The following is a 14,452-nucleotide window of genomic DNA, read 5'->3' on the forward strand; positions in this document are numbered from 1 at the left end:
TTAGCCAAAACATCACTAGCATAGTCTCAGTAGAACAGAGACAGCACAAAATGAAAAGAGGACTTTAGGGGCACCTGGGTGGCTCAGTGGGTTAAACCTCTGCCTTCGGCTCAGGTCGTGGTCTCAGGGTCCTGGGATTGAGTCCCAAATCGGGCTCTCTGCTCAGCAGGGAGCCTGCTTCCCTGTCTCTGCCTGCTGCTCTGCCTACTTGTGATCTCTCTCTCTCTCTCCCTCTCTCTGTCAAATAAATAAATAAAATCTTAAGAAAAAAAAAAAAAGAGGACTTTGGACCCTCAGACTTCTACAGGTAGGAAGCAGGCTGAGAAAACGATTTAGTTCAAAATATAGAATAGCTTCCATGAAAAAGGAAGAATGACAGAGAATAGAATCAAGAACTCAAGAGGGCACAACAAAAGGTTGGAGAGAAACAGGGCAGGAATAGAACTGAAATATTCAAGGAACTTCTAACACTTTCTTGGCTGGATTCTAAAACTGCCATGGAGTACTAATTAATGTGCCTCCTGTCCTCATTCTTTTTGAACAGAACTATCTATAGTGATAATCTTATGCCTGAGTCCCACCGTATACTAAGTATGTGGGGCAGGTAACTAATCTTTAGCTTGTAAGTCTTCAAACTGAAATGAACTAGACTGAAGGATTCTCATCTCTTTCTGAATGTGATTTAGAAGATGAAATCCTGGACTGACAGCTGGTGATGTAAAGGGATAAAATGTAAGAGTAAAGAAGAGACAGTGCCTAAGAGGAGGTGAGTATACCCACTCCATCCATGTGCAAAGAATGTAAGCCATTTGCAACTACAGGACAGTTCCTGTTAGTTTAAGACATGCCCATAAATTCTTTGAAATTTTCCCTGAAAAGGTAGAGCCCACTTCTCTGCTTAAGTGTGAGGCAGACTATGTGACTTGTTTTGATTGTTAGTTGAACTTCAGCTAACACAATATTGTTTTTAAGTGTAAAGTGATTCATTTAGTACGTTCACAATGTTGTAAACCAACACCTCGATCTAGTACCAAAATATTTTCAATACCCTAGAAGAAAAGAGTTCACTCATCAAGCAGTTACTCCCCATCTCCAGTCTCTTGCAAGCACCAACCTGATTTTTGTCACTGAGGATTTATCTATTTCAGATAATTCACATTACATGATATAACTTTTTATGTCTGGCTCCTTTCACTTCATGATATAAGGTTTATACATAGTATCATATATCACTATTTTATTTCTTTTTATGGCTGAATAATATTCCATTGTATGTATATGCCACAATTTATCTACTTTTGTCTATCGTAAATAGTGCTATGGACTGTTTTCAATTCTTCTGGGTATATACTTTTAAGTGAAATTGTTAGATCATATGGTAATTCTGTTGAACATTTTAAGGAACTACCAAACTATTTTCCATGAAAGCTGTACCATTTTATATTTCTATCAGCAGTGTACGAAGGCTCCAATTTCTCCATATCCTTATCAACACTTGTTATTTCCTGGTTTTGTTTGTTTAATAATAGCACACCTAGTACGTGTATAGTAATATCCCATTGTCGATTTGATTTGCATTTCCCTAATGACTAATGTTGCTGAGCTTCACTTCATGTGCTTGTTGGCCCTTTGTATACCTTTGGAGAAATGGCTACTTAAATCTTTTCCTTATTTTTCAATTAGGTCTTTCTCTTGTTGAGTTGCCAGAGTTCTTTACATGTCTTGGATACTAGATCCTTACCAGACACATAATCTGTAAATATCTTCTTCCATTTCATAGGATATCTTTTCATTTCTTGAAAATATCCTTTAACATATAGAGTTTTATATTATGATCAATTTTTCTTTTTGTTTTTTTTTCTTTTGTTACTCATGCTTTGGTCATCTAAGAATCTATTGCTAAATCCAAAGTCAAGAAAATTACTTCTGGTTTCCCCTAAGTGTTTTAACATCATATTTAGTTTGTTGATCCATCCAATCAGATCTTATATCAAAAGGCCTTTGTAGATGATGAGTGGTAGGGGTCCAAGTTCATTCTTTTATATGTGGCTATTCAGTTGTCCCAGTACCATCTGTTTTTTCACCAAAGAAACTCCATACCTTTGTTGAAAATCAACTGGCCATAGATGTATGGGTTTATTTCTGGACTCTCAATTCTATTCCATTGGTATATATATTTATCCGTATGCTGGTACCACATCTGATTACTACAGCCTTATGTTAAGTTTTTAAATTGGGAGGTGAATACATCAACTTTGTTCTTTTTCAATATTGTTTTAGCTGTTTGGGGTCCCCTTGATCCATCTGAATTTGAGCATTGGCTTTTCTCGTTTTGCAAAAAAGATCAATGATATTTTGATAGGGATTGGATTAATCTGTGAATCCTTTGGAAAATATTGTTATCTTAACATTATTAAGTCTACAATCCCTTTATACAGGATATCCTTCTGCCGATGTCGTAAGTACTCTTTAATTTCTTTTGGCAATGTTTTGTACTTTTTCACTATACAAATCTTTCACCTTGCTTAAATTTATTCTGATGAAAACATAACTGATTTTTGTATGTTGATCTTATACCCTGAAACTGTGCTGAACTTGTTTATTAGCTCCAGTAAGTTTAGATGTTTTTGAAAGACACCATCCAGGAAGCTTCTCTAGCCCAGGGGCCCAAAACAAAGGCAAATCTCTGTGCTGGTCCCTCAGGGAATGACCAGGCAGGACAAAATACAAAGCCACAGTTTTCTGAGAACAAGGTTCTTACCGCTCCCCCCACCACCCCTCTCTGCTGCTGTTCCCAAGGCTGCTGCCAAGCTAGAAAATGGGAGGTGGCAGGCATGTAAATCTGTGAAGGCATAGGTTCTTGGAGCTCCCCACTCCACCACTGTCCATGACCAGTAACTTCTTTTAACAAATCAAATGTGGCAGAAGGGACAGTGTGCAACCTCTGAGACTATGTCATAAAAAGCACTGAGATTTCCTCTTGGATCACTTACTCTAAGACAAGCCAGCTGCCATGCTGAGAGCACTCTCGAGTAGCCCTAGAGAGAGTCCCCCATGACAAGGAAAGGAAGCTGCGCACCAATAGCCCTATGGGTGAGCTATCTTAGAAGACAGTCATCCAAATAAGCCATTTCTGAAATAACTGATCTACAAATATCATGAAATAATAAATGTGTATTGTTAAGTTGTAATAAGTTGTAATGTGTATTGCTGCTAAGTTTTGGAGTGTGTGATATTTAAAGCTGAGACTCCAAAGATAAGAACCAAGTGACTCCAGTACTCAGGAAGAAAGGTTTCAAGCAATGGAGGGAAAGGTTTTTGGCCACATCAGAAAAAAAAAAAAAAATTGAAAAAAGGCAGTCTCTTCAATAAGTGGTGCTGGGAAAACTGGACAGCTGCATATAGAAGAGTGGAACTGGGTGATTCCCTTACACCATACACAAAGATAAAACTCAAAATGGGTAAAAGACCTCAATGTGAGATAGGAATCCAACAAAATCCTAGAGGAGAACACAGGCAGTAACCGCTTCAACATTGGCCACTGCAACTTCTTTCAAGACACATTTCCAAAGGCAAGGGAAACAAAAGCAAAAATGGGACTTCATCAAGATCAAAATTCTGCACAGCAAGGGAAACAATCAACAAAACAAAGAGGCAACCCACGAATGGGAGAAGATATTTGCAAATGACACTGCAGATAAAGGGCTGATATCCAAGATCTATAAAGAACTTCTCAAACTCAACACTCTAAAAACAAATAACCCAGTCAAAAAATGGGCAGAAGACATGAACAGACACTTCTCCAAAGAAGACATACAAATGGCTAACAGAAACATGAAAAAGTGCTCAACATCATTAGCCATCAGGGAAATACAAATCAAAACCATAATGAGATACCATCTTACACCAATTAGAATGGCAAATAAAACAGAAAACAGCAAATGTTGGTGAGGATGTAGAGAAAGGGGAACCTTCTTACACTGTTGGTGGGAATGTAAGCTGGTACAGCTACTCTGGAAAACAGTATGGAGGTTCCTTAAGATGTTAAAAATAGAGCTACTCTACAACCCAGGAATTGTACTATAGGTATTTACTCCAAAGGTACAGATGCAGTGAAAAGAAGGGGCACATGTACCCCTATGTTCATAGCAGCAATGTCCACAACAACCAAACTGTGGAAGGAACCAAGATGCCTTTCAACAGATGAATGGATAAAGAAGATGTGGTATATATATACAATGGAATATTACTCAGCCATCGGAAAGGATGAATACCTACCATTTGCATCAACACGGATGGAACTGGAGGGGTTTATACTAAGTGAAGTAAGTCAAGCAGAGAAAGACAATTACCATATAGTTTCACTCATATGTGGAACATAAGCAATAGCACAGAGGACCACAGGGGAAGGGAGGGAAATCTGAAAGGGGACAAATCAGAGAGAGAGATGAACCATGAGAGACTATGGATATGAACCCCAGGAAACAAAGTGAGGATTTCAGAGGGGAGGGGGTAACATGGTGATGGGTATTAAGAAGGACACGTGCTGTGATGTACACTGGGTGTATACACAATTAATGAGTCTTTGAACACTACATCAAAAACTAATTATGTACTATACTATACTATAATGATGTACTAACTGAACATAATAAAAAAGAAATCAAAAGAAAAAATAAAATAAATAAAAATTAAAAATGTGAAAGAAGATCAGTCATGCTGGAGCTCAGCAGAGGAGAGGAAAATAGTGAAGAAAGAGATCACTGAAGCAGCAGAAAATCACCGAAGTGACTATAGCAAGGTATTAAGACTAGTAAAAACTGGTAAGCTCTGGAGTCATCAATGGTTCTTTATTCATCAAAAATGGAAACTGGTCTATAATTACGTAGGGAAGACAGAACAGAGCCAAACAATCAATTGCCACTGACAGCTAACTGAAGGCAGTTTACCAGCCCAGCACTCATATGAAGCTTGCATAAGGTAAAAGCAAGGCAGATGGGTACAACCACAGAAGGGCAAAAACTAGACATTTTTGTGAATATAAACTTATCAGAAATTATGTAACTCTGATAAGTCAACATTGCTTATTTCTGAAGCCCTGGTAAACATCTGATTGAAAAGTGAGCATAAAGCATTAATGAATGAACATGGGAGCTTACAAGCTTTCTATTTTTATTCTTGGCTCCTCAATAGCTTTGTGAAATTTGGTAAACCACTTCTCTCCTAACCTAATTCCACTCATCTGCAAAATGGGATAATAACATATATATGTGACCAATCTTTTTTTAAAAGATAAAATGAAATAATATATGATAAATAATATATATGGTATATGATAAATATATGATAAATAATACATGATAATATATGATAAAAGTGCTTTTAAAACTATAAAAAAAATCTAGAAAAAAAATCAACATTTACAAATGAGTAATCAATAACTGTACCTACCAACACACAGGAACCTAGGGTGGGAAGTAGAAAGCCTTTTGAATGCAAAAACCAAGGCCTTTACCTCATTCCATATCACTATTTAACTTTATAGAATTAATACACAATCCCACAGCTACAAATAAAATCATCTTTATAAAGATGTTATTTAAAATTCTGAATGGTGGATTCATTAGTAAAAATCTTACATCTATAAAATAAGTTTAAAACATCTGTCTCAAAGTTGATCAAAAATCAACTCTGCCAAGATGCACACTAGTTCTTGTCCTGGGATACCTTATGACACAAGGTTTAATAATTGGTGAAAAGGGTAAAAGAATTTCAAGAAATTCCCATTGGATAACTAGTCTCTGAAATTGTAACTAAATGTAAATTAGCAAAATAATACTATTTGTGTAACTATAAGATTAAAACAAACTTCTGTGGGAAAATGTAATACTATCAATAACATTTTCAATCAGTAAAAAAATAAAATATTTATGTTTTCAGATTTTACAACTATCTGAATACCAAGAGGTATTCATCTCTGGATCCTAAACCAGAAAAAACTGTACAATTTAAAAGAAGGAAAACATCATTAGTAAAGAAGAGAAGCATTAGACATCATAAAATGTGATACATAATTATGTTATTTTGTTATTAAAAATGACTCAGAAGGAAAGAAATTGACTTTTTGAGGGTATTTACGAACCGAATTTTCTTCCTCCTCTTCCAATTCTCGCTGCTGCTCTTCATGTCTTTTAGCTTTGATCTCCATAGCTTCTGTGATCAGGTCTCTTAAAATTGACACAGGCTTTGCATTCTTGATAAAAGGATGCTGGAAAAGTAAAATTCAATGGTATAAATTCAAAAGATTTCTCTGAATGATAACCAGAGTCTGGAAGTTTTCCTTCTGCTTCAATTTTTTGAATGATAACTAAAATACATTTTAAAAAGGCATAAATGCTAACCAGGATCATCAGCTTCAATGACTGTTCTTTCAACCAGAATTAAATGTATACATTAAGAAAAGAGAATATTTCAGCTGCTTTAGAAATTAAGATTTTGTTTTTAGGTTTAACTTGATTCTAGAAAACTATTAAAGCACACACACAAAACACAATCCTATTAATAAAACTACCTTACCCTTAAAAATATAATTGTCCGAAGGAAGTATAAATTAGATAGTGAAAAAGATAAGAAGAACTTTTTACCGAGTGGTGATCTTCAGTTACCAGAGAGAGGTGAGTGGTGGGGATTAAGGAATGTACTTGTCATGATGAGTATCGGATGTTGTATGGAAGTGTTGAAACACATATTGTACACCTGAAACTAATATTCCACTGTATGTTAGATAACTGGAGTTTAAATAAAAACTTTTAAAAATTAAAAAGTAATTAAGTAAAAGCTCATAAAAATAAGAGATTGGTGATATTACATATGAAAATAAAATTATTTTGGTAATACATACAAATTTTAATTAACCTTAATAAACTGACAGTGGTGAAAAGGAGGGCAACTACTTCATTACTTCTCTTATATATATTTTTTTACTTTATTATCTTTTAAATAATATAATCATCTCCAATAGCAAAATAACAGCAATAGAAGAAAAATACTTTTCAGAACATACAGTCTCATTTCTATAGTACGTATAAAACTTTTAACTTCTTTTTTTGTATTATTCTGATCTAGCTAAAGTATTTGAGTTTGCTTTTATAATTCTGATAAACAGAAGGGAAACCACAAGAACAGGCCTGTGTTTATGGACACTGGGGAGGCTATGTGCTAGGGTGAGTGCTGTGAAGTATATAAACATGGCGATTCACAGACCAGTACCCCTGGGGCTAATAATACATTATATGTTAATTTAAAAAAACAAAAAAGAATAGGCCTGGGTTTTCAATGACTTTTTTTTTTTTTGAGAGAGAAGGAACAAACACATGACTTAGCAGGAGGAGAGGCAGAGAGAGAGAGAGAGAGAGAATTTCAAGTAGGCACCACATGGAGTCTGGAGCATGGAGCCCAATGTGGGGCTCAGTCTCACCACCCTGAGATCATGACCTGAGCTGAAATCAAGAGTCAGATGCTCAACTGACTGAATCACCTAGCACCTCTTCGATGACTTAATGAGGGGGGCTGGGGAAGGGTGAGAGAAAATAAAGGAACAAGTACAATTTGAGACAGACAACCTTTTAAGGCAGCAATCAGCTTCAAAATGTAATTTTCATAATTATATGTCAATAGACAGTTATTTTAATAAAGATCAACAGAACATAAAAGTGTTTCCTCAGGAAAGAAGAGGAAGACCAGACATTCTCAGATGAAGAAAAACTAAGAATTTGTTACTACAGACCTACCTTAAAAAAAAGGCTTACAGGAAGTCCTCTAGACAGAAAGGAAGTAATAGAAGGAAGGACTGTGAAACATTAGGAGAAAGAACAATGGAAAGAGCAAAAATAGTGTAAATACAATAGATTTCCCTTTTTCTCTTGAGTTTTCTCAATTGTTTAAAGCTTAGAGCAAACACTATAACACAGTTTGATAAAGATCTTAAAGTATGAAGAGAAAGTACTTTGACTACTGTAAATGGGAGGGACAACAAGGTAGATAGTTTCTACTACTCAGCTGAACTGGTGAAATGAAGAGTAAGTCACATGCCACAGGAGTGCACAGTAACCCAGGACACCATCTGTTCCAGCCAAGCCCGGGGGTCAATACAAATAATGGCAGATCTCAGTCAACCTCACATGATCACAGAAGAACTTCCTGGGGCAGAAGTTGACTTTAGGTTGGAGGCTGCCCACCAGCAACTCTAGTGCCACTAGGCTGAACTTGAACCCTGTCCTTTAACATCTTTGGCGTTTCAATTAACTCATCTTTTGAAAACTACTATGAGTTAACTAACAATTTCAAAGGATCCTTTCAGCGTATGATTCTTTAAATTTAAGCAATTATTTATGCTATGCCATGGAGAATAAACCACCATAACAATTCAGCATGAATTTCCTTTTAAAAACTGTCTCTTTTTCAGGGTCTAGAAATCAACACAGTATCACCTTCCAGGTAGGCTATAGATGTGTCCACTAAAACTTCATAGTAAGACTGTCCTCTGAGAGTCATAAATCAATTCATAATATGTAAGGCGTGCAAAACTCCTTTAAGGGACAGAATGGCTTCTAGGCATCTACCAAATAAGACTCAAACGAGTCTAATGAGACTCAAGATAATTATTCTACGTAATACACATGCAATTTTTAAAAAGATTTTATTTATTTGACAGAGAGAGAGATCACAAGAAGACAGAGAGGCAGGTAGAGAGACGGGGGAAGCAGGCTCCCTACTGGGCAGAAAGCCCAATGTGGGGCTCAATCCCAGGACCCCAAGATCATGACCTGAGCCAAAGGCAGAGGCTTATCCCACTGAGCCACCCAGGCGCTCCTCCAATACACATGTATTAAGCACCAGATACCAATATATGATATGCACTTATGGGAACACCATGGAATGACAACTAGCCTAAACGAGGATGAGAGGAAGGCTTCCTGGAGGAATACCTAGTTTGAATTAGAAACAATTAAAAGAGTAAGAAGGAGTCTGTTTGTGAATGGGATTTTTAAACTAGGTTGTGGTGGGGGAAACAGTGTGAGAAAAGGTACAGAGGATTGAAAAGGCATGGTCTGTATAAGGAAACTACAAGTCTATTACTTCAGAATTTATACGGGAAAAGAAAGGAGTTAGCAAGGGGTCAGTTAAGAAGGTGTGCCAGGGGGATGCCTGAGTGGCACAGTCAGTTAAGCTCTCCACTCTTGATTTCAGCTCAGGTCTTGATCTCAGGGTCATGAGATCAAACCCCACTGCAGACTCTAGGCTCAGAATGGTCTGCTGGAGATTCTCTCTCCCTGTGCCTCTGCAGCTCATGATTGTGCATGCTCTCTCTCTCTCAAATAAATAAATCATTAAAAAAAAAAAAAGCTAGACAAGGAAGAGTACATTGTAACAGAGAGCCTTGAGCAGTCAACAGTAGCTCAATAGAGAAAAAAATCAAGAAAGCCAATACTGGCTCATAAGCACTATACAAAATTAGTTGCACAATTTACTCTTATTATAAAGAAAGATGTTTGAGCCAAACCCAACTAAAAACTAGAGGGTAACAGAGCTTGTTAATGTAGCCCATACAGGTCAACCTCTTGGGCAGAAAACAGAGTGGAGAAAGAGTGGAGCTAGGGGGCAAATGAAATAACCTACCACAGTCATGTTCACGGTATGATCTTCAGTGAGTCATTTAACCTTTCTGGGCTTCAAGATCATCATTCACAAAAATTAAGGAATTATACTGGAATATTTCTTTCTTTTTTTTTTTTTTAAAGATTTATTTATTTGAGAGAGGGAGAGAGAGAGAGAGCAGGGAGATGGGTAGAGGGAGAAAATCTCCAGCAGACTCCCCACTGAGCACAGAGCTCAATCTCATGACCCATGAGATCATAACTTAAGCCGAAACCAAGAGTTAGACACTCAACTGACTGACTGATTGAGCCACCCAGGTGCCCCTGGAATATTTCTTAAATGCTTTTTTTATCCTAAAAACTCAAAGTAAAACAAAAACAAAAAACCCAGAATTTATTTTCTTAAGATCAGAAAAGATTATGGACCAAAGTCTGCAAAGAAATATTTGTTACATTATCTAAAAATCAGTTACCAGATATATTTGGATTTATTTTCACCATCATTTTTTGTGTTATCTGTCCCATTTTTTCTGTTTTTCTTTTCTCCCCACTCCTTTCTGGCCTTCCTTGGAGTTGATTAATTGAGATACTCAACAATATCAATCAACCCTTGAGTTACGTGCTCAAAATTCCTTTGAAATGCTGACAGTATTTCAAAATAAATGTTTCAATTAATTAATTTTTGAAAGGTAATCCCTACATATAACATGGAACTCAAAAGGCTCAAAAAGCATTCAGAAAAATGTATGTCTCCATCCCACTCCTGTTTCTCAACCATGCAGTTACTTTCTCTGGAGGCCAGTTTCTTGATTATTTTTCCAGAGCTACTCTACTACAAGCTCTGACACGGGCATATGCACATGATTTATATACGAAAGACATTATGGGGACGCCTGGGTGGCTCAGTCAGTTAAGCGTCTGCCTTCAGCTCAGGTCATGATCCTGGGGTCCTGGAATCCAGTCCTGTCTCAGGCTCCTTGCTCAGCAAGAAGCCTGCTTCTCCCTCTTCCTGCCATTCCTCCCTGATTGTGCTTGCTCTTTCTCTGACAAATAAATAAAATCTTAAAAAAAAAAAAACAAGAAATTATAATGAAATATGTAATTGTATTCTTTATTATTTATATGTTAATATAACAAATTGGTGGTTATATATGACTGAGTGAATATTATAATGAATATAATAATATAAATTACAATGATATATACATATATGTATATATATTCTGCCAATCTGCCAATGGCAGAGGAGTGATTCTGCCAATCACTCCTCTCAGTGGATCTTAGATTGCTTCCAACTTGTTGACACATATGTATGTTGTTTCCAATCCTTTGCCATTACAATGTACTATGAATACTTTTACACATAAGTTATATCACACATGGTTAAATTTTTCTGTAAAACAAATTTCTAGAATGTAATTGCTGGGTCAAAAAAGAATTAATTTCCGGGCGCCTGGGTGGCTCAGCGGGTTAAGCTGCTGCCTTCGGCTCGGGTCATGATCTCAGGGTCCTGGGATCAAGTCCCTCATCGGGCTCTCTGCTCAGCAGGGAGCCTGCTTCCCTCTTTCTCTCTCTGCCTGCCTCTCCGTGTACTTGTGATTTCTCTCTGTCAAATAAATAAATAAAATCTTTAAAAAAAAAAAGAATTAATTTCCAAATATCAAGTCTTATTATTAGCTTAGAGGTCTAAGCCAATTTGGTGGAGAAAATAAAGACACAAAAACCTATTAAAACGTTAAATTATTTCTGACTGTGTTAAATATCAAGCCAGATTAAGAGAAAAAAAAATTCCTGGCACTCTGAATATAAAATCTACTCATAACAGGAGTACTAAAAGGACATAGGTAATCTTGGAACCAGTATGTATATACAACATGAGATATTTTCAAGGAGCTCAGGGATCTTGTATTTATATACTGTATGGTATATCAAAAAGTCAAAGAATAATTGCTGGGTCAACAAGTAACAACACATCAGGGAAAAAACATGAAAAATAGTAAGAGTGGAGAAAATAACTCATTTCTGAAATGAGAACACTTTGGAAATTTTGTTTTAAACAACTCTGGAAGAGTTGACAACAACAACAAAGAAACAGAAAAAAGACAGAAGACTGAATATGGAAAGCAGAAAAGAAAAAAATGAGACAAAGAAAACATGTAGGATAAGAATGGTGTGTGTGTCTTTGTCAATCCATATATCCTCGCAGGTTTACATCTTGAGAAATCAATTAAATAAACCCACCACAATTGTGGTCAGTGTGAGACAGCTACCAGGTACAGAGAAAACATCTTTCCCTTAAGTGAATGAGCACTGACCTGTAAAAGCTGTGTTGCAGTAGCTCTCTGCTCAGGATTCTTCACAAGGCACTTTTTAACAAAATCGGTGAAATCATCGGACCAAAGTTCTGGCTTCCTGAATGTTGGTGGTGGATTTGTGGGAATCATAAAAATAGCCTAGCAAAAACGAAATAGCCAAAAGACACAGTAAGAATCACAACAGCACACCAAATAAACAAATCTATCTTCCTATCAGACTCTAAATCTGAAAAACAAATTTAAGCTGTTCTAGGATTTCCAGTAAGATTGCAATTCAGGAAGCAAGTCCATCTGCTACTAATGTAATCATTTCCCATTAAATTTCCTCTATTTGAATTGTAGCTCATTGAGCACATCATTCTTTATTTTATCTATTATTTTTAATCAGTCTCCAAAGAAGACTGCAATTCTAACCCTTTTACCCAACTAAGGACATTCTCTAATTAAACAGATGGATTCCCTAATATTGCTACTGCGTGCCAGATTTACTTACCATTTCAATTTTATAGAAGTACTGCTATCAAAATGGATAGAAGCAGCCCAATGTGCTTCTGCAATCCATAATATTTAAGTATAAACAAAATTACTACTGTGATTTGAAATAATACTAATAGAGCCAAGATTTTTATTTCCTTATCTAAATACATGAGTCAGGATTCCAAATAAAAAGTTTCAAAGGTAATGTAACACGTGCATTTATTACTATTTAAATTAGTAATACTATCTTAGAACTAATTAAATACATTTAGATAGTTCAAAATTCGAAAGTTTTAAAAAGTCTTCCTATCATCCCTGTCCTCCTAACTATCCAGCCATCCTTTTTCAACCAAGAGAATCAATCCCTAATGTTCTTAGGAAATCACTGTTTGTAATGAATTAACTTTTCTCTTGGGTATCTACAATAGCTCCTGATAAAATACTATTTGTAAAACACCATTTTCTTTGAAAAGATATAAAAAATGAAAACATAATAAAGTTAAAACAAATGTATCAAGCACTACTACTACTACTACAATCACAACTGTGACAGTCAAAGAAGTTCAAGGTCATTCAATGAAATATGAATGAGGAAAGATGATTAAGTGGAGAAAATATAGTGTCTTCCACAAGTGGTGCTGAGAAGACTGGATATACACATGTAATAAAAATGAATTTGGGATTCTTATGCTAAACCATATACAAAAAAACTGACTGAAAATGGGTCAATGACAGTAACAGTAAGAGCTAAAATTATAAACATACAAGAAAACATAGAGGGAAAGCTTCTAGACAAAGGATTTGGCAATAATTTCTTAAATATCACACCCAAAATCCAGGCAACAAAAGAAAAAAATAGATAACTGGACTTCATCAAAGGGTACTATCAACAAAGTAAAAAGGCAACCCAAAAATGGGAGAAAATAATTTGCAAATAGTATGTATGATAAAAGGTTAATTATCTGGGATATATAAAGAACTCCTACATCTCAACAACAAAATAACCAAAGAACCCAACTTAAAAGATGAGCAAAGAACTCAAAGAGCTCTTTCTTCAAAGAACATACAAATGGTCAATAAGTGCATGAAAAGGTACTCAACATCACTAATCATTAGAGAAATGCAAATCAAAACCACAATGAGATACCTCTCACATCCATTAACATGGCTATTAAAAAAAAAGAGAGAGAAAATAACAAATGGTGGTAAGATGTGGAGCAATTGCTGGTGGAGATGGAAAATGGTGCAGTTGCTTGAAAAACAATACGGTGATTCCTTAAAAGATCAAACATAAAGTTACCACATGTTTCCCTAATTCCACTTCTGAGTATGTATCCCAAAGAAGTAAAAGCAGGGAATAGAAGAGATATTTGTATACCCATGTTCACAGCAGCATTATTCACAAGTGGCCAAAAGATGGAAGGAACCCAAGTGTCAATCCACAGATGAATGGATGAACAAAACATCGTGTTTACACTGTAAATACACACACAGTGGAATATTATTTAATCCTAAAAGAAAATCTGACACATGCTACAACACCAATAAACCTTGAAAACATTATGCTGAGTCACAAAAGGACAAACATTATATGATTTTTCTAATATGAGGTTCTTGGAGTAGTCAAATTCATGGAGACAGAGAGTGACATGGTGGTGGCAAAGACTTGTGGGAAAGTGGGAATGAAGAGTTAGTGTTTAGTGGGCAGAGAGTTTGAACTGGGAAAGAAGGAAAAATTCTGGAGATGCATAATAGTGATTGCTGTACACCAATGTGAATGTACATGATTTTACAGAACTATATGCTTCACATGATTAATTTTATGCTGTATATTTTACTACAGTAAAAAATACAGATGAAGGAAAAAATAAAGTAATAATCAAGTTCAGTGCCTGCCACACACAAAGCATGGTGTTAAGCATTAAAAGGAGCTCAAAGAAGCAGCAGTAAATACAGTAAGGAAATACTACCCTTAACAAACTTCTAACCTAGTCTGGCAATCAA

General features: G+C 35.9%; 1 protein-coding gene across 1 annotated transcript in view; it reads right to left on the reverse strand.

Moving 5' to 3' along the window:
- STK3 (serine/threonine kinase 3) overlaps positions 1-14,452 on the reverse strand; it is a 273,554-nt gene that overhangs the window by 108,519 nt on the left and 150,583 nt on the right. The window contains exons 7-8 of the mRNA XM_059394924.1: positions 11,972-12,109; positions 6,143-6,268 (exon numbers count right to left, since the gene is read on the reverse strand). Of these exons, the coding sequence (XP_059250907.1) occupies positions 6,143-6,268; positions 11,972-12,109 (264 nt within the window). The remainder of the gene's footprint in view (positions 1-6,142; positions 6,269-11,971; positions 12,110-14,452) is intronic.

The sequence above is a fragment of the Mustela nigripes genome, chromosome 3, assembly GCF_022355385.1.
Source record: "Mustela nigripes isolate SB6536 chromosome 3, MUSNIG.SB6536, whole genome shotgun sequence".
Taxonomy (NCBI): domain Eukaryota; kingdom Metazoa; phylum Chordata; class Mammalia; order Carnivora; family Mustelidae; genus Mustela; species Mustela nigripes.